This window comes from Cataglyphis hispanica, chromosome 16 (assembly GCF_021464435.1).
Source record: "Cataglyphis hispanica isolate Lineage 1 chromosome 16, ULB_Chis1_1.0, whole genome shotgun sequence".
Classification (NCBI taxonomy): domain Eukaryota; kingdom Metazoa; phylum Arthropoda; class Insecta; order Hymenoptera; family Formicidae; genus Cataglyphis; species Cataglyphis hispanica.
This window is the reverse complement of record NC_065969.1, coordinates 6,156,298-6,177,235: the sequence shown is the minus strand read 5'-3', so window position 1 is coordinate 6,177,235 and position 20,938 is coordinate 6,156,298. Positions and strand designations below refer to the sequence as shown.

The 20,938-nt window shown below is 31.0% G+C and overlaps 5 protein-coding genes across 10 annotated transcripts; 3 read left to right on the top strand and 2 right to left on the bottom strand.

Moving 5' to 3' along the window:
* The first annotated feature begins 136 nt into the window (after nt 1–136).
* Nucleotides 137–4,372, top strand: LOC126855459 (structure-specific endonuclease subunit slx1). Of its 3 annotated transcripts, none has more exons than XM_050603128.1 (4): nt 137–1,025; nt 1,149–1,200; nt 1,300–1,872; nt 4,239–4,372. In XM_050603128.1, exons 1-3 carry the CDS (start codon nt 814–816, stop codon nt 1,852–1,854), a joined length of 819 nt encoding a protein of 272 aa, XP_050459085.1. In that variant the 5' UTR covers nt 137–813; the 3' UTR covers nt 1,855–1,872; nt 4,239–4,372. The 3 variants fall into 3 exon arrangements, with proteins under 3 accessions (XP_050459085.1, XP_050459084.1, XP_050459083.1); XM_050603127.1 differs by lacking the exon at nt 4,239–4,372 and adding an exon at nt 2,436–2,873; XM_050603126.1 differs by lacking the exon at nt 4,239–4,372 and having other exon boundaries at nt 1,300–1,992.
* On the bottom strand, nt 2,903–4,974 carry LOC126855460 (uncharacterized). Its single transcript, XM_050603129.1, has 2 exons — nt 4,680–4,974; nt 2,903–4,426 (listed from the first exon to the last, which is right to left on the bottom strand). The coding sequence occupies exons 1-2, from the start codon at nt 4,968–4,970 to the stop codon at nt 4,181–4,183; spliced, it is 537 nt and encodes a 178-aa protein (XP_050459086.1). The 5' UTR covers nt 4,971–4,974; the 3' UTR covers nt 2,903–4,180.
* Nucleotides 4,975–6,684: 1,710 nt separating this feature from the next.
* LOC126855457 (organic cation transporter protein-like) lies at nt 6,685–12,601 on the top strand. Of its 3 annotated transcripts, none has more exons than XM_050603121.1 (8): nt 6,685–6,870; nt 9,031–9,366; nt 9,763–10,010; nt 10,174–10,460; nt 10,583–10,931; nt 11,396–11,637; nt 11,885–12,060; nt 12,217–12,601. In XM_050603121.1, exons 1-8 carry the CDS (start codon nt 6,685–6,687, stop codon nt 12,514–12,516), a joined length of 2,124 nt encoding a protein of 707 aa, XP_050459078.1. In that variant the 3' UTR covers nt 12,517–12,601. The 3 variants fall into 3 exon arrangements, with proteins under 3 accessions (XP_050459078.1, XP_050459076.1, XP_050459079.1); XM_050603119.1 differs by having other exon boundaries at nt 9,031–9,372; XM_050603122.1 differs by lacking the exon at nt 6,685–6,870 and adding an exon at nt 7,780–8,548 and having other exon boundaries at nt 9,031–9,372.
* Nucleotides 12,602–12,774: 173 nt separating this feature from the next.
* Nucleotides 12,775–14,473, bottom strand: LOC126855462 (mediator of RNA polymerase II transcription subunit 31). Of its 2 annotated transcripts, none has more exons than XM_050603130.1 (3): nt 14,021–14,473; nt 13,630–13,719; nt 12,775–13,554 (listed from the first exon to the last, which is right to left on the bottom strand). In XM_050603130.1, exons 1-3 carry the CDS (start codon nt 14,106–14,108, stop codon nt 13,241–13,243), a joined length of 492 nt encoding a protein of 163 aa, XP_050459087.1. In that variant the 5' UTR covers nt 14,109–14,473; the 3' UTR covers nt 12,775–13,240. The 2 variants fall into 2 exon arrangements, with proteins under 2 accessions (XP_050459087.1, XP_050459088.1); XM_050603131.1 differs by having other exon boundaries at nt 14,042–14,465.
* A 1,669-nt stretch (nt 14,474–16,142) lies between these two features.
* On the top strand, nt 16,143–20,795 carry LOC126855736 (uncharacterized). Its single transcript, XM_050603600.1, has 6 exons — nt 16,143–16,554; nt 17,063–17,426; nt 17,531–17,775; nt 19,577–19,894; nt 20,042–20,405; nt 20,504–20,795. The coding sequence occupies exons 1-6, from the start codon at nt 16,274–16,276 to the stop codon at nt 20,759–20,761; spliced, it is 1,830 nt and encodes a 609-aa protein (XP_050459557.1). The 5' UTR covers nt 16,143–16,273; the 3' UTR covers nt 20,762–20,795.
* Nucleotides 20,796–20,938: the final 143 nt, after the last annotated feature.

The following is a 20,938-nucleotide window of genomic DNA, read 5'->3' as shown; positions in this document are numbered from 1 at the left end:
TATTAGCGACTGTGTCGAATATTACCAAATCATGTTATAAATTGTGTCATCTATACTTATACAATATTATATATTATGTATCTTGCGTAGACACCTAAGTAATCTATTAAGACTTATCTTGGTGTTATATTATTATATCTAAAGATTTTCATTGTAATCTAGGTCACATCAAATACAACTGTGGAGGGCAAAAAAATTGCCTGATTTATTTAATAAGTTTCCCCTGAAATATCTTTAAATGAGACTACTAAAGTTTATAAATATTGGAGAAGGAAAAGTAGAAATGATGATAATATTATTTTTTTAAAAATGAATTCTCATATGTTTCTTTTTTTTTTTTCTTTTGTTATAATAGAATGTGGATAAAATATATATCTTCTTTTATAGAATATAAAAGAGACAAACAATAACTCTACATCTTTCCTTGTAAAGCATTGTGAAGCTATCTTTTTTTTCTCAGCTGACGCGCATACTTTAAAAAATTGTAGACAAATTTGTACGAAAAAAATAGCTGATAATAGAGTGTGCTTAATTTACGGAAATCCATAAAGTAAAATTTAATTGATCAATCAGAACAAATAAGATTTCTTTATTCTTATTAGTCAATTAGAAGCTACTCTAACTTTTAACTCACAGGTAATATTTCTAAACGCATTCTAAGAGGAGAGCAATACAAAATACAATACGATTATCGATTTTGGTTTGAAATTGGCGGCTTCAAGAAAATGTGTCAAACTCGATCAAAAAACGAGTATACACGAGTACAGAAAAAAAATCTAAATATCTAGAAATCTAAATACGCTAACAAACTTTATGCTCGCTATACGCACCAATTGCTCAATGATGAACGAAGAGGCTGAAGTGGTAGAGCATTTTTTTGGAGTGTATCTACTGTATTGCACTAATCCAAAGTATCTTGGTAGAACTTATATAGGTTACACTGTAAATCCAAGGCGCAGAATTAAGCAACATAATGCTGGTAAAAAGCATGGTGGGGCTTGGAAAACTAGCAAGAAAGGTCCATGGTAAGCATAAACTGGATTTTTTCTTATTATACAGCAAAATTTGTACATATCAATTTTGTTAAATTGATGAAATAAATACTTTTCATGCATATAATTCTGAATTCCAATAATTGTTATTTTCAGGAACATGGTCTTGATTGTTCATGGATTCCCTAATAGCACTTCTGCACTTAGAGTAAGTTTTCAGGAATAAAAGATAAGCAAGTTGTGATACATCTTTTAAAATAGATTTATGATTACGTTTAAATATTAAATATATGATATTACATTTTAGTTTGAATGGGCTTGGCAGCATCCACATGAGAGTAGGCGGCTAAAACATATTCCCAAGAAGAGGTCATCGCAAAAGAAGTTTGATTTCTGTTTAACAATTCTGTCTGAAATGTTAAAAGTTGGGCCTTGGTGCCGTTTACCTTTGACATTGCGTTGGTTGGACTATGAATTTTCTAAAGGCTATCACGGATGTATATCTTTACCATTACATATGCCTATATGCTATGGCAAAGTTATCAGTTGTAAAGTTAAACCAAGACAAAGAACAGATAATATTTTATTGCAAGAGTCACTAATATTTTGTTTTCTTTGTGGCTCAAATATAGTAAAGAAAGATTCTGTCGCTTGTATAGAACCGAGTTGCCTTTTGATTGCACACTTAATCTGTTTAGCAAAAGTATTCAGAAAGGATGGAATGATCTTACCGATTGAAGGTATTTGTCCTACGTGCAAAACTAGTGTTCTCTGGGGAGATCTTATAAGAAAGAAGAACGGATGCTATCAAAATCTTGGAGAGATTAAGAGTGACTTTTCTTCTAGTGATAGTGACATTTAGTAGTATATTATGATACAGGTAGGATATTACATAATTATTTGTATACAAATACAGATTTTTATCTCATTTTTATTTATTATAACAAACTAATACCTCATAAGTGGCAATCTTCTATTATCTTGTTAACACATTATGTCATTGAAGAATTATAAGAGAGAGATTGTAAAAATTATATATATTATATAATATATAAATATTTTTTTTATATATGATATTATACATGTGTGTCCAACATATATTACAGTAGTTGTAATTTAACCATTTAAAATCTTAGATTCATATATGTACACATACATTATATATATATATATATATATATATATATATATATATATATATATATAGACACACACACACACACACACATCATAAATATATTATAAATTATACAATATTTTAAATATATATATATTTATTTATTTATTTCTCTTTTTTCCGCGCATCTATTTTTATAAAATTTTATCAAATATACACACAATTATTATCAGATATATGTTATATGGTCATGACATGAATACATTAAATTATATTGACCTTAATTTGGACGATGTGTGATACATGAAATGTTAACTGTTACACAGGTGCATTAGTGATTTCTATTTGGTGGACATTATTGTGTAATTAGCACACGCCAAACCGTTAGTAGAACTCGTACGTGATCAAGCAATACATTCACATAGAAATAGTATTCATAAATTATATGCAAAGAGAACAAACGTGTCAAAAATTACATTTTCCTTCTTTTTCGGTCACAGACGGTTCGTATATTGATTTTCTCACACATTTAACCATAAGTAATATAATGTATTAAAAGTTAAATATTATCATACAGATAAATATAAGTATAAGCATAATTTTTAAATAAAACTAAAAATACGGCGATGTAATAAGAATTTTATTGCTATTTACTTTATCGATAAAATAATACGACTAATCGACGACTTTTCCTTTGATTGTAAAGAATGCAATTTGATGCCGCAAAGTGATGCTTTGTCTTTTCTCTAAAAGTTTATATATATATATATATATATATATATATATATATATATATATATATCCCGAGAAAAAGATTTATATATAATCGTATATAATTCTATATGATTGTATATTTATATATGATTGTTATATATGGACTTTCTCTTCTCCGACATGCAATATGAAATTAAAAATATTATTATTTAAAGATAAAATAAATAAATAAATTTTTTTTTTTTAATTTTGTTAATAATAATAAACGCCGCGTTTTCCATTTCACGTACACTTACTGAAATAAAAAATATTTTTTATAAATGCAAACTTTTTCGTAGTAAATTTTTTGTGTAAATTTTATTTTATATTACACACATATGTTTATTAATTATATTATTTTGAAAGTAGTTCACACTTCTACATTCCATAATCCATTTCAATAAGGTGCGAAATAAACTAATAAAAATGCCTTATCAAGATAATTGAAACTAGTTTTTACAACATTTTCAAAAGATGAACATCAAGTTTATTTTTATATAGATTTTTATCACGATTAGCAGATGTTAATTTTACTGGATCAAAATCAACTAAATTGATAGGTACGATACGGGATAAAACGGAAAGCGGAAATTGTGATTTGTGCTATCCATATCTTCACCTGCACCAACCGATGCGATCCATTAACTTTACCGAAATTACGGATAACGGTACGGAAGACTTAAAAAGCCTCTCGCGCGCGAGATCGACGGACTCACGGCTCTGAATCATAATCCAGTTATTGCGCCACACGAGTAACTATTTATATTTTATGAATTTTCCGATATTTGACTTTAGTGTAGTAAATAATGTGAAATATGAAAAAAAAAGACAAAGAAAACCTTTTTAATTTTTTTGTCACAAGATTGATAAATGATATTTTCTCGCAGTCCATGCTTCTTCATTTACAAAGTTTGTTGAGCATTACATAAATTTGTATCATTTTCTGAAATTCTTATTTGTATCTAGAATTTATTGATTATTTAGAACACATTATAAAACTTGCCGATGGCAGGAAAATAATCAGAAAATATAGAATTCTTTTCAGAAGAATGTACATAATATACTTACATATTTTCTCTATCAATTTTCATGTATCTGCTTATTTATTTCGTTCTGCTTGACTCATCGTCAGTCAATCTTCCCAAGACGCAAAGCTAGCAAAGAAATTATTACTCATTGTTCGAAGCGATCTATTTTGGCGAGATAATGATTTGAAAGGTCGCCTTTGTTATATATGGACAAATTTTTCAAAACGCATCGTCCCTATTAACGTTGTCAAAGACGCACGCGCGTGTGATTAAACTAGAAGATATCTACTCTAAAAGAAATCAGGTACGAAACCGACATCATCGCCATAATCATTATAATCATTGTAGTCATCGGCTCCTGGTGGTACGAAAATTCCGCCGAGTACACCCGAGAGATTTTCACCCAATCCCATCGCCGAAGCTACTCCGAAGACCAATCTCATCACCAGCAATCGCATAAAGTTCACCACGTTGGTCTCTTTGCTCTGTAACGACAGTTGCGTCGTCTTTTTCGATCTACTCTCTGCATATCGAATCTGCGAATTATGAGACAATTTTCGGAATAAGATAAGTTGAATTTTTCCTGATAATTAACCAGTTAATCGAAAGAAAATTTACTCGTATAGAAAAGTTTATCTATAAATATTCTACAAAAATAATGATAAAATGGGATTTTTAAAATACTTGATAAATTTCAGGCTGTGACATGATTGACACGACAAAATGATTCCAAGGCGGTTCGAATCTTAAAAAGAGAACGAACAAGATTTGAAGGAAATTCGTACTCACGCTCGTGCAGATGAGTAGAACTCCTAGCAAAACTATCCGGGCTCTCATGTTGCGCATCCTAGTGCGCGCGACAATCACTTTGGTGACGACGGAAATTGGCTGTTCTCGTGTGATAATTCGACAGCGATCGGCGTTCACCCTGATATAAAAGACGTCGACGCGGTATTTGCATACGAGACATCCGGGACGCAACGAACGATCTATCGCGCTACGTTCGCCGAGTATAACTGAAAATCGAGCGAACGGCCAGTCTTTGGATCTCCGCGAGAGTCGGTCTTTTTTTGAGTCCATCACAACGCGCGCAGTGTCTTGCAGAGAAGAGAGGAGGCAATAGTCGAAACACTATGACAACCCGCCTCCCCTCGACTAGTCGGGCGAAATCGACATCGACACATCATTGATACACGAGCGCAGATCGCGGGACATCCAAGTTATTCTACGATAACGGTACTTGACGAAAAAAAGGCATCCAGGCCAATCTTAACTTCGTGTCGTCGCTCGTCGCTCGTCATCGCTCGTCGCGCGCCATAAGGTTGATGCCAGTCATTCGCGCGACATTCGGCCTGCGCGTTTTATCGCTACGTCACGAGTTTTCCACACGCAACACTTCAACGAATATTATTCGCTATGATTGTTTGACGAAATCTAAAGAAATTTGTTATATAGCGAGATCTCTGAAAAAATATTACAATTATTTAATGAAAACTTTATTACTATCGCATAATGAAATCCAAGTGGAATAAAAACAAAGAAATACCGAAAAATGTCTAAATTTGTGATTCGCAATCAGTTTCGCAATGTCGTCTTAGAGTCTTAGAGCAATATTCTTTTATATTACAGCTTATAATTATATGCATACATCTTTTTCTTTTTTTATTGTTACTTAGTAAAATGTCATAACATATAACGAGATTTCAGAAATTATTTAATAAAATTTTATTTAGCGATGTTAATTATTTACGATGATTTTAGAAAAGTAGAAATCCAATTTTTCTACTTAAATATCATTTAAATGTTTATATTTATTGGGGAGAGGAGAAGATATTTTAAATTTATGAAATCTATTAAATTATAACTCATTAAACAAAAATTTTAATGAAGATCATTAAATCAATCATGAAATAAAGTAAAAATTTGCATTTGCAATGATATTTGCACGATACTCTGAATGGGGATGTATCATCATTCGTACTTTTTCACTATTCTCGAATGATCTTTATTCCGATTATTACCACAACCCTGTGCTATTGGCCTGCTTACTGTTACGCGGGAAAATGATGCACGGTAAATCCTGAGGAGGTGCATGTTGCTAGAAAACGCACAAGAAATTAGCCTAAATCGTAAGAGCCAATGAAATCCGGCACGGATCGTTAGCTGGCGCATCATCAATTCGTGCCGTGCTGTATATTACGCGATGTGTTACAAAATTTTTTTTGCTTACTATAATAACGCTAGCCACTATTCTCTAGCGGCGTACATACAGATTCAGAAAACCATTTATAATCCAAATTGCTTTGGGAATAAATCAGTTTAGCTGTATTCTAATAATCTATTTGTGTAACACAAATTTACATTTTAGTTCTTTATCTTTTTTTATATCTACGAGTAGTATTGTAAATATTAATTGTGTGTGTGTGTGTGTGTGTGTAGTTTATATCACAATCTCATACAAGTAATTGAATTATAGTTTGGAAAAAAATATAATTTTATCTGGTTATTAAATTTATACGTGTATACAAAGGGATACACTAAAACTGTAGTTTTCCGCATATTTTTAAGAATGATAAAAAGAAATTCTACATATAATGATTCTTTTATCGTGGCTTATTTTTAATCGATATGGCAATACTATATTTAACAATCTTGTTGCAGCGACGAAAGCAAAAAATAATGGCTGAGCGTTTACGCGTTCATCATCAACAATCGGATGGAAATGAAAAGTCTTCCGTGAATGGCAGAGTATCCGAGAATGTCGATATATCAGTTATGACGTTCGATCAAATTGATGAATAACAACAACATTGATGACGCGAGAAGAGAGAGAAAGAGAGAGAATTTCCTTCAGATTCGGTCGTCAATCCATCTCATCGATGAACCACCAATGAAAGACAGGATGCGACCGGGACCGGACGTAACAAGTCCGGCATACGCAAACAGTTCCAGAAACGAAGGAAACACCTTTATCGTCATCGTATGCTATGTTGATGATTTATACACACACACACACAAATATAACACAATCACAAGATAACGCCGCTAAATATATGGCGTGTATTTTTTAAGTCAATTGTTAAAATAGTTGTAATTGATATTCATTGTAAAAAACATTTATGAAGCATCGTTTGTTCGCGCCTGTTGCATTTACGAGAATTTTACGATTCTATAATTGTGATCATGTGTGATCATGTGTTTGTGACGTACGTCATCATTCATTTTAAAATATACATAATTGAACGATATTTATTACGTTTATATAGAAAACATATCGTCATCGTATTAAAATTTATCAAAATTAATCTCATAAAATATATGTGAAATATATCGTTGGAGGCAATCGCATTGGGATAACGGAGAAAACTTGATAGTAAGACACATAAATTATAGTGTAACAAAATGTATAGAAATAAATTTTACAAAGCAATAAAAGACAATATCGATCAGAGGCGTCTTTTTGTCAGAAGCATATGTATATATAAGTGACGTTAAATGTGTTTGCAAAGTTTGCGGACGTAGCTGGGACATTATCTGACTCGCATCGCGACAGTTCAGAACATATAGGTGTAATCATCATGAATACACGGTATATCATATAAAATTACATTCTCTACACACTTTCCATAGAAATAACTATCATTTAGGAAAGTGGCACGTGCACTGAGATTCATTTTATTGTGCGTACGCGCGCACAAGCGCTCGAGCGCTATGGCTATTTTTATGTCGGATCTTCAATTTCAATCGCGCTTTGAGATTCACATCGTGATTATTCGCAATAATCACGCAAACATGTCTTTAAATCCAATATCTGCCACCTGGCTCGACTCGAAAATTGAGAAATCCGAGAGTATTCCGTTATCATCGTCCGCATCAGCTGCAACTAATCACGAAGACGATTAAAGAAACAATCTGTCGATAGTTACATCAGGCGCAAAATATTAATAAATTTTATATTGATAGAGAAGATCGTTTTCTTTTCTCGCATATATGTATTCCGCATGCCGATATACGAGTCGTTAGATATCGGAACAATAGGCTGTACACTTCATCGTCCTTCTCCGTTTTCATTCGCTGTGTTTCCTCTTTCGCGTCTCGCGTTCTGGTCGATCCTCTCTCTGTTAGTACATGCTTTACCTTCGTGTATGACACTTTGTTCGAATCTCGTGACATATTCCGCTCATTGTCAGTGCTATCCATTTTTTGTAAACAAATGAGTTTTTAAACTATTTTCACATTTTCGAGAGTTAAATATAAATTATTTATTAAACAACAGAATTTTTTTTTAATAGTTTAATTTCCTATGTATCGCAAATGAATCAAATACTCGACATAAATAAAAGGAATGTTTGATCACTTTTTCCTGTTAAAATTGTTTATCCCGATCTCGAATGAAGAAATGAACAAATGTGATACATTGGATCGCGTGATCTTCAAACTGCACTACGTGTATGCGTTGCGCCTTTGCTGAACATAATTGTCAAATTTTCAAGGGTTGATGTAGAGAGCTTGTTATTCACATAATGAATGCCGAGGAAGTTAAAGTGGGCTGCTTTCAAATGATGCTGGTATTATTGCTCGGAATAAACTATGTCATCGTCGCTATGAGTCATGCATTACTAATTTTCCATAATTATACACCAAAATTTTATTGTCAGGTAAGATAAAATAGAGTGTACGAAAAGAATTCGAAATTACTTGAGATATTATGTCTTATTTTATATAAAAATATAAAAATAGGGAGATATATTATACATATATTTGTTAATACAATGATTCAAAAGATATATATGAATCAAATCTATCGATGGAACACCAAAGTAAATTTAAATCAGTGACACATTAATTGTTAATCAGTGATACATTAATAAATATATATATATATATATATATATATATATATATATAAATACAATACATATACAATACATAAAAATATAAACAAGATTACATAAAAGTAAATTATATTTGACGAAAATTTAAAAATTTTAAATTTATTGCATTCCTCATTATTTTATATATATTTTTTCTTCACTCCCTAAATATTTATAAATTATACAAAAAGGTTACATAAAAGAAAAAAAATTCTCGCTTCGCGATTATTTTATCTTAACGCAATAATTAATTTTATATATTCTAGGCGAAAGACTCACCGTATGAGACCTATGGCTGCCAAGAGACTGCGAATTTGTCGATTGTTGCCAATCTAACTTCCGTGTTGCCAAAAGTGCCAGTCCTTGCGACTTGTTCCGGCGAATATCGTTTCGTGACGGAGTTTGCAGAGAACAGCGTTGTCACCGAATGGAGCTTAATATGCGAAAGACGGTATCTATCTTTCCTCGGTCCGACTGTTTATTATATCGGAGTTCTTTTGGGTGCGTGGATTACCGGATTTTTGGCCGATTGTATCGGGAGACTTCCGGTCCAAGCGATATGTCTTTACGCGCAAGGAACGATGGCGGTAGCACTCTACATGGTACAGGTGAAAAATTTTGCAGATGATAAATTAAGAGATTTTAAAATCACGAAAGAATTCATTTGAAAATCGAGAAAATTAAACACATTATTTTTATCGAATTCTAATAAAATGGAATAAATTATATAAATTTACTTTACACTCAATTCTTCAATTGTAAAACAAAATTACAATTTTGATAATTGTTCTTATATATATATATATATATATATATATATATATATATATATATATATATATATAAATTCTTTCCATTCATAAATAATCTCGCCATTATCAATGTCCGAGAAGATAGAAAAAGAGCAATATTGGTAGCTCGAAATAACACATTTACGAGTAATGAAATTAGGATTTGCAAATGTTTAAAAAAAAAGGATAAAAAATTTTCGTCTTCAGAGTTATCCTGCGTTTCTGGCGCTGCGTGGTCTTCAAGGGGTATTCGTTCAAGGCTTGCAGAATTCCACATATATTCTCTCTTTGGAGCTGTTCCCAGCGCGATTTCGCACTTTCGTCGCATTGATTATGCAGATCTCCTGGTCGATCGGTCTCGTATTGCTCGCGATACTCAGCTACATGATTCCCGATTGGCGAATTTTACAGTTGGCTGTTTCCGTGCCTACTGCGATCACTGTGTTGTATATTTGGTAAAGGAAAAAAAAACATCTAGCCGATACAAAAACTCCAAAAAAAGTTTACAAGATAAAAAAACATTTAAAAAATTTAAGATTTGAAATGTGTTTATGCGTGTCTTGAAAAAGTTAAGTGATACGTTAAACAATATAAAACAAATCTCGATATAATTTACAGGATTATACCAGAATCGCCGAGATGGTTACTAGCTAAAGGAAAATTGACAGAGGCCGATATAGCTTTTGAAAGAATCGTAAAGTATAACAGTTGCTGTATCAGATCGCGACCGGAGAATATCCTTTTGCAAGAAGCATGCGTGAAAGGTAACGCTACACCGATAAAACCAGAAAGGAAGTCGCGCGTCACTAGCGTTGAACTAAAGAAAGCGAAGGCGGATGAAAATCAACAGGAAGAAGTTACGAGTTTGTTGAACCACTCAGAGTCAACTGAACGAAAAGTTATAGGTGCATTTATAATGAATATACTTTTTAACGCACATAGTTTTATTGCAAAAATCAATAATGCTTTTTAATCGATAATTTAAAGAGATATTATATCTTTTAATCAAATAATAAATTTATTGCAGAAAAAACTTCAGAAGTAAATTCGGTGAATATGGAAAACAGTTTTTTTACTTTGGATTTACACCGAGAAACGCCAAGTTCCGTGAAAAATTTCGATGAGAAAAATCTGCCTTCTAGTTCGATTTGCGATCAAAACTCGAGAACAATTTCACATTTAAATGATCAGAGGAAGATTTCCCTGAAAGATACGGAGATAGTATTGCATAAAATAAAGAAAGAAAACACGAACAAAAATGAACAGAAGACAGAAAATAAACAAAAGAAGCAGACGAATAAAATGAGCTCAATATTCAAGAACATGTCGGAATCATTGACGTTAAGAAAACACAGTGTTATAATGATTTGTCAATGGTGAAATTTTTTTCTTAATCCCGGTCTTCCATTTTTTAAATTATTTATTAATATATATATGTATGTGTGTGTGTGTGGGTGTATATATATATATATATATATATATATATCACTCTCTTGAGTCACACGCACACGAGTGCAAAATAAAAATGAGTGAATAAAATTATTTGGATCTGAATTTTTCTAATGGATTTTGAACATTTTCAAAATATAAAATATTTTTACTTTTTTAATATTTAACTTTCAATTTTTTATTTAAATAAAAATACTGTAAATTTAGTAAGATTAAATATCTAGTAAAATCATATCTAGAAATATAAATATCTCATATTTCTTCATCCATCATAGCTCTTTAAAATATGTCTTTTGTTATCTATCCAGCTAGGATATTTGTGCTACAGTCAAAGAAATATAAAAGAAATGAGTAGTAAAGAAATTTGATAAATAATAATTTTTTATTTAAGGTGGACATCTGCGATGGCATGCGGCATATTTGATGATTTAATACCAAATTTTTCGATTAATAGACATATAACGTTTGCTGTGGGAGGAGCTCTCGAGATAGCAACGTACACATTTGTATACTTTGTAGTATCTAAACATGGTAGACGGCTGTCAATGTGCATATACCAATCCTTCAATGGTGCTATTTGTATTATAATTGCAATCTTTCTCATTTTAAAAACTACTACTACACCGTGGATCGGTATGTAAAACAGAAAGAAGATAGTTTTTCGTCTAAATAAATTAAATTTAGATTATTTTCTTATTTTCTCTGTAGTTGATGGTTGAGATATTATACATACATTATATTTTACAACATATCTTTATGTGTACATTCATACATTCATATGTAAAAGTTTAGCGCTAAGTTTCTCTGTACAGAGTATGAGATAGAAAGAGAGAGAGAGAGAGAAATGGTTATTTAAATACATATAATACCTTTATTTCAGATCTTGCGAAAACGATAATGTTGCTGTTTGGCAAAGTGACTGTTGCGAGTACTATATCCATTGGCTACTTGTATACCATTGAAATATTCCCAACAATAATACGAGGTAGTTGCTTAGGTTTATGCGTGGTATTCGCAAAACTCGGCAGCCTAAGCATGCCATATTCGCTGCTGTCGGTATAGTATCAAGTTCCTCATTTATTTCTATTTATTTCAAAATTACAACGTGTACCTTCTGATTGGTACTACTTTTTATAAATTAAAAACTGTTAATCGTGAAATTAACTAATCAATATACAAGTATTAGAGAAATACGAATGATCTGTTTATCAGGAACAACATATACCACTTCCAGTACCGTTATTAACTGTTGGCATATTGTGTCTCATCGGCGGACTTTTGGTTCTAATTTTACCGGAGACTCTCGGTACAATTTTACCAGACCGAATAGCGAGTGTGGAGGATATAATCGATGACAGCAGTTGCAAGAGAGATAGCATTAATATAGAAAATGATATAGAAAACAATATGACAGATAGACAAATTCTAAGGGAGAAACTCTTTTCAGAAGACTGGGTGGATGCTGGCAATGGAATTCTGGTGAATTTTACGGAAAATAAAAACATCGAATAATCTAGACAGTAATTTTATGTAAAAAGTATGTTCATTTTTATTAAATAAATATCACGCGCATATTATCTTTCTCCCTCTGTTTTTCTATATAAAAATATTATAAAAAACTGCAAAAATTCAATAATTTCATTACATTTATACCAATAGGTATTTATTTTAATTTCAAGCATAAAAAATAGCAAACATCTATAAAGAAGAGATTCAGGATAATGCAGTAGAGGCAAGATTCGTGTAGTCGTTTTAGAATAATGTGATAAATAATATAGATAATTTTTAATGTACATGAAACAGAATTTAAAAATAGTTTATACAAATATAACGATCGTTAATGAATGATTGCATTTTACTGTATCTAAGTGTGTGTGTGTGTGTGTGTGTGTGTGTGTGTGTGTGTGTGTGTGTATACACATACATTATAATGTTATAAAAAAACTGAACATTAGAAGGAAAGAAGTTTTTCAATATAAATATCTTTTACAAATATTTTTAATATTATTTAACAAATAATATATATACATTTTTCTATAATATATATATTATAGAAAAAGATATTATTTTATTAGTTTACAAAACTGAGAGAATTCTTACCGAATAAATTATCATGAATGAAACAATATATCATTTCTTTATCATTCCTTATACAAAAATATCATATTGAAAAAATCATGTGAAATGTAAAAATCTATGTTCAGTTTTCTAAATGTATGGAATAAAAATTAAAATTTTAGGGAACTTTAGGTTGTGCGATACCGTTATTTTGAGGATTGATATGTTGCGTTTGCTCAGCAGCCGTTTGCAAAAGTCTCGTTCGACGTCGCGTGTAATGCTGCCACAACAAAATCTGTTGATCGTCAATAAATTTTGTGCACTGAGAATTCACAACTTCCCGTCTAAAGTGCTCATATTGCAATAAATCCAGAAAATACAAGCACATTGGATATTTCAAGTATTTTGCGTACTCTGGCTCTTTCCAATACAATAGGTACTTGAGATAATTGATAAACGTCGAGTCTTTAAAGTAGCCACGTTGTGCTAAAACTACAAATTTTATATATTTATTATAGATAAAAATTTTTTTTAACAGTGAAAAATACAATGACCATTCATGCTTACAATTCAGATAATTTGGATTAGCAAGACATTGTACAAACTCTAATTCAATCTGAAACCGTAATCGTTGTTGATCATCCGTCTCCGGGGCTCCTGAAATAAAACTTTAATTTCGAGTTTCATCTTTATTATGATAAAATCAATCACAAAAACTTATTAATTGATTCTGCAGCAAAATGCAATTTGCAATTAGATGGAAAAATTGGCTATTATATTGTTTAACATATAAATGAGCTATATATATATGGCTAGAGCATTTGATACGTCAAACAATTTTTTTCAAATTTCTTTTAATCACAACGTATTAAAAGCATTGTATGACCGCAATTTGAAAAAATTCGATTAAAATAAGTTATCTTAAGGATTAGAGATAGGAGTAACAAACACTACACACGACTACAAACAATCATCCCACCGTTCATCCCAATGAAAGAAGGTTTTCTGCCTTTCATGAGCCCCGGCGGATCATCCAATCGATTCATAGTACATCAACTTATTAATTGTGTATTAAATATCGTATATGTGTATCTCGACAGCAAAATGTATATACGAGGACTAACGAAACACACAATTCTGAATTCCGACTTCCGACGTTCCGACGAGACATAAACTTTGGTTATAAGCTTATAAGATTCAGCTTATGAGACAATTCCTCACTTATCTCCCGTCCTTCGCAATTTTCTGGATTCTTTTTTCGTCCTCTTCTGGGACAAAATGACGTTTAATTGACGAATTAGAACAGAAGATTTCCTTATCCTGATTGATTAATTTAAAACTATTTTATCTCACGAGTAAGATTTCCGAACGTATTCCATAATGCAATACATATAAAGAATTAATGTGTGCGCAGTCGCTATTAAAAAGAGATGCTAAATATTGAAAAGAGAGATGGACTGTTATTGGCTCTCGCGGTCTTTCGTAATGCATCATGAGTTTCTGGATCACATACACTATACACAGTTTCAATATATGACTAAGGGTCAATTTCACCAGCTTTGGTTAAATTAACCGATGGTTAAAATCAGCAGGGTGGCAACAGAAAATAGAGGTAAATCAAACATTCTTATCATTTCAGTTGCCACCCTGCTGATTTTAACCGTCGGTTAACTTAATCGAAGATGGTGAAATTGGCCCTGAACCTTCCTTTACATAACCTTAAGATCGTATTACACTGCAGGTTGCCAGCTCGGTTGTGGTTGGGACTACGGTTGGTGATTGCGGATTGACCAATCAGAGCAAAGCAACTTGCCGGTTTGAATGGTTAATCAATAACTATCAACTGTAATCCCAATCGAACCTACAACCCGTAATGTAATACGGCCTTTAGTACCAAGCATCGAGCGCAGCGCCAAACTTGGCCAACTAAGAAACTAATTTGAGCGCAATTTTTTCGCACATCATTCAATATTTGCATGTATATTGTAATTCTCATAGCATAGTATATCTATATTTCATCCAGCAAGAGATCGGATGAAATTAATGAAATTAAATCAATTTAATAGTAACAATTTAATGAGACGCGAATAAATTTATTAGATAAAATGTTTTGAATAATATTTATATATATAAGAGATACACACACACACACACACACACAATATGTATGCAATTTTTTATATGATAAAATATGTGTATATATATATATATATATATATATATATATATATATATATATATATGTATATGTATACATATAAGTGCGAAAGGTACACGTTAATGAATTTGCCGATAATGTTTATCAACAATCAACTTAATAATTACATCCCTTAATTATATCCACTTATAAAACAATAAATATCTGCTTTCATTTTTTTATATCACATTTATTTATACAATCATTTAATCATTAATTACTATTTAAATTGTTTGTAATTTAACGTGGAAAACAATGTACATTTGTCTTATTTTTATTGATAATGATTTCTCTCTCGACAATCTCTCTTCTCTAGCGACAATAATAATAACTATTCCCGCCAGGTTACTGCAATGAGATTATATCTTATGATGATTTCTGGCGATTTATATTTTTTATAAATTCTATTGAGCTGTTAGTGAGTATATAAATACTCACTATCTGTTTTATAAGACCCGATAATAAATAATATGATGACGCAGATAAAATAACAAAGTTGGATAAATATAAAGGAAAGGCACGTCTGTTTTTTTCTTAGACTTAGAAAGATCGCATATCAGCCAATAATTTTCTCGTCGAGAATTTAATTCATGACAGTTATGCTGAGTAAGACAATTGCTTCCATTATTATCTCGTTGCCTTAAAATGTAAGACTTTGAATAGTTGCCTATAGTGATATTTTAGAGAGTCGACGAAGAGCAACACACAACAGAATTCGCGCATAATCTTTGAGCAAATAAGTTTAATAAATAACATTGTTTTCTATTTTATATATATATATATATATATATATATATATATATATATATATAAATGTTATTTAAAGCCCTTTTATTTAATAAATTTATTCGCGTCTTACACTATTAAATTAATTTAATTTCATTATTTTCATTAAATTTATCAAAAATCATGTTTAGTTAAAAAAGACATTTCAGATAATTGAAATAATCATCATTTTTAAGAAATGTTAAATATTTTTTTTGTACAATTAGTAGAATATTGAAGAAAACGACCATGTCCTTGAAGAGAATTTCCTACGAGGAGGAGAAGAAGAAAAATCCTGAGTTGAAGGATTCCGATATACAAATTTTGAAAGATTGGTGCGCAAAACAACCGCATCTTCCGAAAATCTTAGACAGTGAATACGTGTTATTCCTGCATAGCAATTATTATCGTATCGAAGCTGCTAAGAACACTATCGAAGCATATTATACATCCAGGACTCATCTTGTAGAATTTTTCTCCGATAGAGATCCACTTGGAACGAAACAGTTGAGAGAAGCGTTTAGAGTTACGTAAGTATTTAAATATCTGTTGAAATATATTAAAAGTTTCTTTTTTTATTTTGTGTGTGTGTGTGTGTGTGTGTGTGTGTGTGTGTGTGTATGCAAGTGAATGTATTCAAATAATGTCAAGCGTCAGCCGCATTTAGCAATGCGAATATTTCGTTTTACACAAATACTCATAATTGATCGCAAATATGTCGTAAAAAATTTCGTTTGTCTAAATAAGAGAGAAATCTGCGCTATAATATTTGCAGAATAAAATATGTTGCATAACAAATGTTTGTGTGTCACTATATACTACAACTTTTATCAAAATTGTCATTCATATTAAGAAACATAAATTTGATCAAAACATCGTCATTTATACCTTTTTAAGTGATTTCGACATTATATTGTAGGTGAAAGTTATTTACATTATCTAAATTTACATCCCCTTTACATATACATATAATTCAATTAATTCACACATACATGCACAACAATTATGTTATTAAAATAATCAAATTTATTCAAAAAGAGCACAGATCACATTGTCAATGCCAACGAAGGAAGGATACAAACTTGTCTATACAAGATTGATAGATTATGAACCGTCGCATTTTGTTTACAACGATGCTATAAAGTACTTTAATATGATAATGGACATGTGGCTGTATACTGAAGGAACCGCTAAGGGCCATATAATTATCGTGGACATGGAAGGTGTTACCTTTGCTCACGCTGGCCGTCTCAGCCCCATAGGGATTAAAAAATATCTTTATTATCTACAAGAAGCTACACCAATCAGACTCATGGGTCTGCATTTTGTCAATACCAACGCGGTTATGGATATCATTTTGGCAATGATGAAGCCATTCATAAAGAAGGAATTGATGAATGTGGTGAGAAAAATTAAGATATTTTTATTGAATAATGTGTATATGTGTGTGAGAGAGGTGGCGTGCATGCAAGCGTCAGTGTGTCTAATAATTACAAATATTTTTAGTTGCATATTCATCCAACAAAGGATACGCTCGCAAAGTTTATACCATTGGAAGCGTTCCCATGTGACATAAGTTTAGGTGGAAAAGCTAAGCCGCTGAAAGAACAGCACGAGGAACAATTGAAAAAATTGGAGGATCATCGGGAATGGTTTCTGAAAGATGAAGCTACAGGTCGGGTGAACGAAGCTTTGAGAGTCGGTGAAAGCAAGACGATGGATTTGTTCGGTGTCGAAGGAAGTTTCAAAAAACTCGATATAGATTAACTTCATTCTCAATTTCTTTACATTGAGAACGCTGTCAATAATCAAATATTATTGAAAATATTACTTAAACTTCTCTGTTTTTTCACAATTATTCGTTTTAAATACATATTTAATGATTTAGATATATATGTACCATAATTGTAAAAAGGAAATAAAAATTGCAACGCTTATAATGCAATTATATGCTAGCAGTACAAATAAAACACATAATAACGGTAATATAAATATAAATATCGATGTAATCTAAAGTTTAATCTGGAGTCATGAATCTAATGAAAACTAAAAGAGTTTTTGCAAGAGTAATCCCTGATTATCTAAAACAAGAAAAGTTTTTTTTCAAAATAATAATATGCAATATATGACAGCTACAAGACGCGCTATATATATAAAATCTAAAAATTATATTGATTTACATTTACTAAATGACTGAGATTTAAAACATTAATGATACTTTTCATACACAGATATTATAATTTACATATTGTATAGATTAAAGTTAAAAAAAAAAAGTTTATACGCGTTTATAATGCTCGACATAAATGTGACATTTGACAAAAATTGTAATATCATCCTACATATTATGACAAATGCGTATTATACAACATCCAATTTATATGAGCTTGATTATTCAAAATTTCAAATTATAATAATTTTGTGGCCTTTATGTTTGTTAAAGCGCATTATACCAAGATTGGCAAAAAAGCTAATGAGATAAAATATCGTTTAAATAAGATAAAAATGATATGTTTTTTTGTTATTCTTAATTAATAATGTTGAACTTCATTTGTTAATGTTGAACTTCAAACCTGACGTTCACTGTTGAATTGCGATTGTGTACGTATCATACGTAGAATGTTTTCTGCGTGCTGCGCAATCTTAGGATAATCATTCTTGCATTGGACGGCTTTCTCAACGTGTTGAGAATGTTTGAACATTCTCCTCGAGAAATCAGTAAGTCGTCGACTTATCTCGCGCGTAGTATCGTTACTTTGCGCTACATTACCTGGATACCTTTATAGGACAAGTCCATCTGTGAATAAACGGTCAAGAAATATCGTATGTGATATAACTGTTTTTTTTTTTTATTGGATAAAAATATTTCAACTTTTGAAAATAATTAACTAGTCCAATTAACTATGGAAAGTGTACAATCGCAAATTACAAATGCAAGAAAAATCAATATATATATACGCAAATATCAAATTATTCTTAAATGTGGTTCTAATAAATAATTGTTTTTAATATTTATACAATAATCAATAATATTATATACTATATAGAAAAAGAGATAAATAAATATATGATAACTGTGTACATATAAAGTGCCAAGATTTTTATTTTCCAAATACTGTACCCTAGTGACATCATGTTATTTAAATGTTTATTTCTGTATCCATCTTATTGTTTTCAATTTGTGACAAACATAAAATAATCATAAAGACAAACATAAAATAATCCTATCCAAAACCAGTTTAAATAATATTAAAAAAAAATTAAATAAAGTTAATTTTTATTTATAGTTTTTGCATGTTTATATGTATCTTTAAATAATATCCTGCATTTACAGCTTAAATTTTATAAAAAATCACATAAATTTTAACTATGTTTAAAGTACAAATGCTATAAACTCCAATAGACAATTTTGTATCGTTTCTATTTCATATTTGTATCTTTTTGTCTAATTATATGATATACAAAAACACAGATTTTTTTTTAATAAATAAATGTATACTGGTCTATATCTAAAAAAGAAAATTATAAACAAAGTCAAATTTTCCTTTACAGACCGTTTTCAATTGTTACAATCATGTCAAGAGTAATATTGCCGACTCGATACGTCACTATAGAAGAAGAGTGCAAACGCAATCCGGAACTCAAAATGTCAGATCTGCAAATATTGAAAGATTGGATGGACAAGCAACCTCATTTACCAAATATAGAGATTATGTATCTTGTTTTATTTCTTCATAGTAATTATTATCATCTAGAGTCGACCAAAAGGACAATAGACAATTTTTTTACCTCAAGAACGCATATGCCGGAAGTGTTCTCCAATAGAGATCCGATTGCATGGAAAGAACTACGGAAAACTTTCACCGTCATGTGAGTTTCTTGTTAAATTATTAATATTAGAAAAAAATACCCACGTTATAAAAATTTTATAAAGTTTTTTATAAAGAAATATTATAAAAATTATAATAAAGAATAAAGAAAGCCCAACAATAAAAAAAGATTCTTCCGATAACATAGTGCGGCTGTACCATTGGAACAGAAAACTAAAGAGGGATACATCATGACATTTGCCAAGCTTTTGGATCCGGATCCAAATAAATTTGACTATCTCGAGAGTATGAAGTATTTATTTATGACATGTGAAATACAAAATGTGATAAGAGGCACCAGTGAGGGATTAGTTGTGATCATGGACGCATCGGGTCTATCCTTTAGTCATATCGCTCGTTTAAATTTAATGAATGTGAAGAAGATATTGTACTATGTACAAGAAGCTATTCCAGTTCGACTAAAAGCTATACACATACTCAATACTGTGCCCATAATAGACACGCTATTGAATATGATAAAGCCTTTCGCGAAAGCAGAATTGCTCAAGCTTGTAAGTCAGCAATATATTCCTTGATCACACTGTAATTATGTATGAAAAAAATGAAAAAAGAGGAAAAGTAAGAAAAAGAGCGGTGTATATAATTTTAGGTGCACTTCCATTCGAGCTTGGACACAGTGCTAGAGTTTTTGCCCATCGAAGCTTTGCCAAACGAAAACGGCGGAAAAGCGGGATCTATCGACGAAATAGTTACAAAACACATCGAATTATTGGAAGAATTCCGCGAATGGTTTCAATACGACGAGCTTGTTGGACGAGTGAATGAATCCTTACGAGTTGAGAAATGCCAAAATACAGAAAGCTTGTTCGGTGTGGACGGTAGCTTTAAAAGATTGGAGGTTGATTAACTGAATAAATACGAAATTAAATATCTTTCAAAAACTAATTTTCTATGCTCTCCTCTCCAAATATCGCAAAGCATCATGTTATTCGATAATTTTCTTTTTATCATTTTAACTCGCATTATATACCTTTGTACAGATAAATGAGAAAGAAGTAAAAACGTAATTTAATTATATTTAATT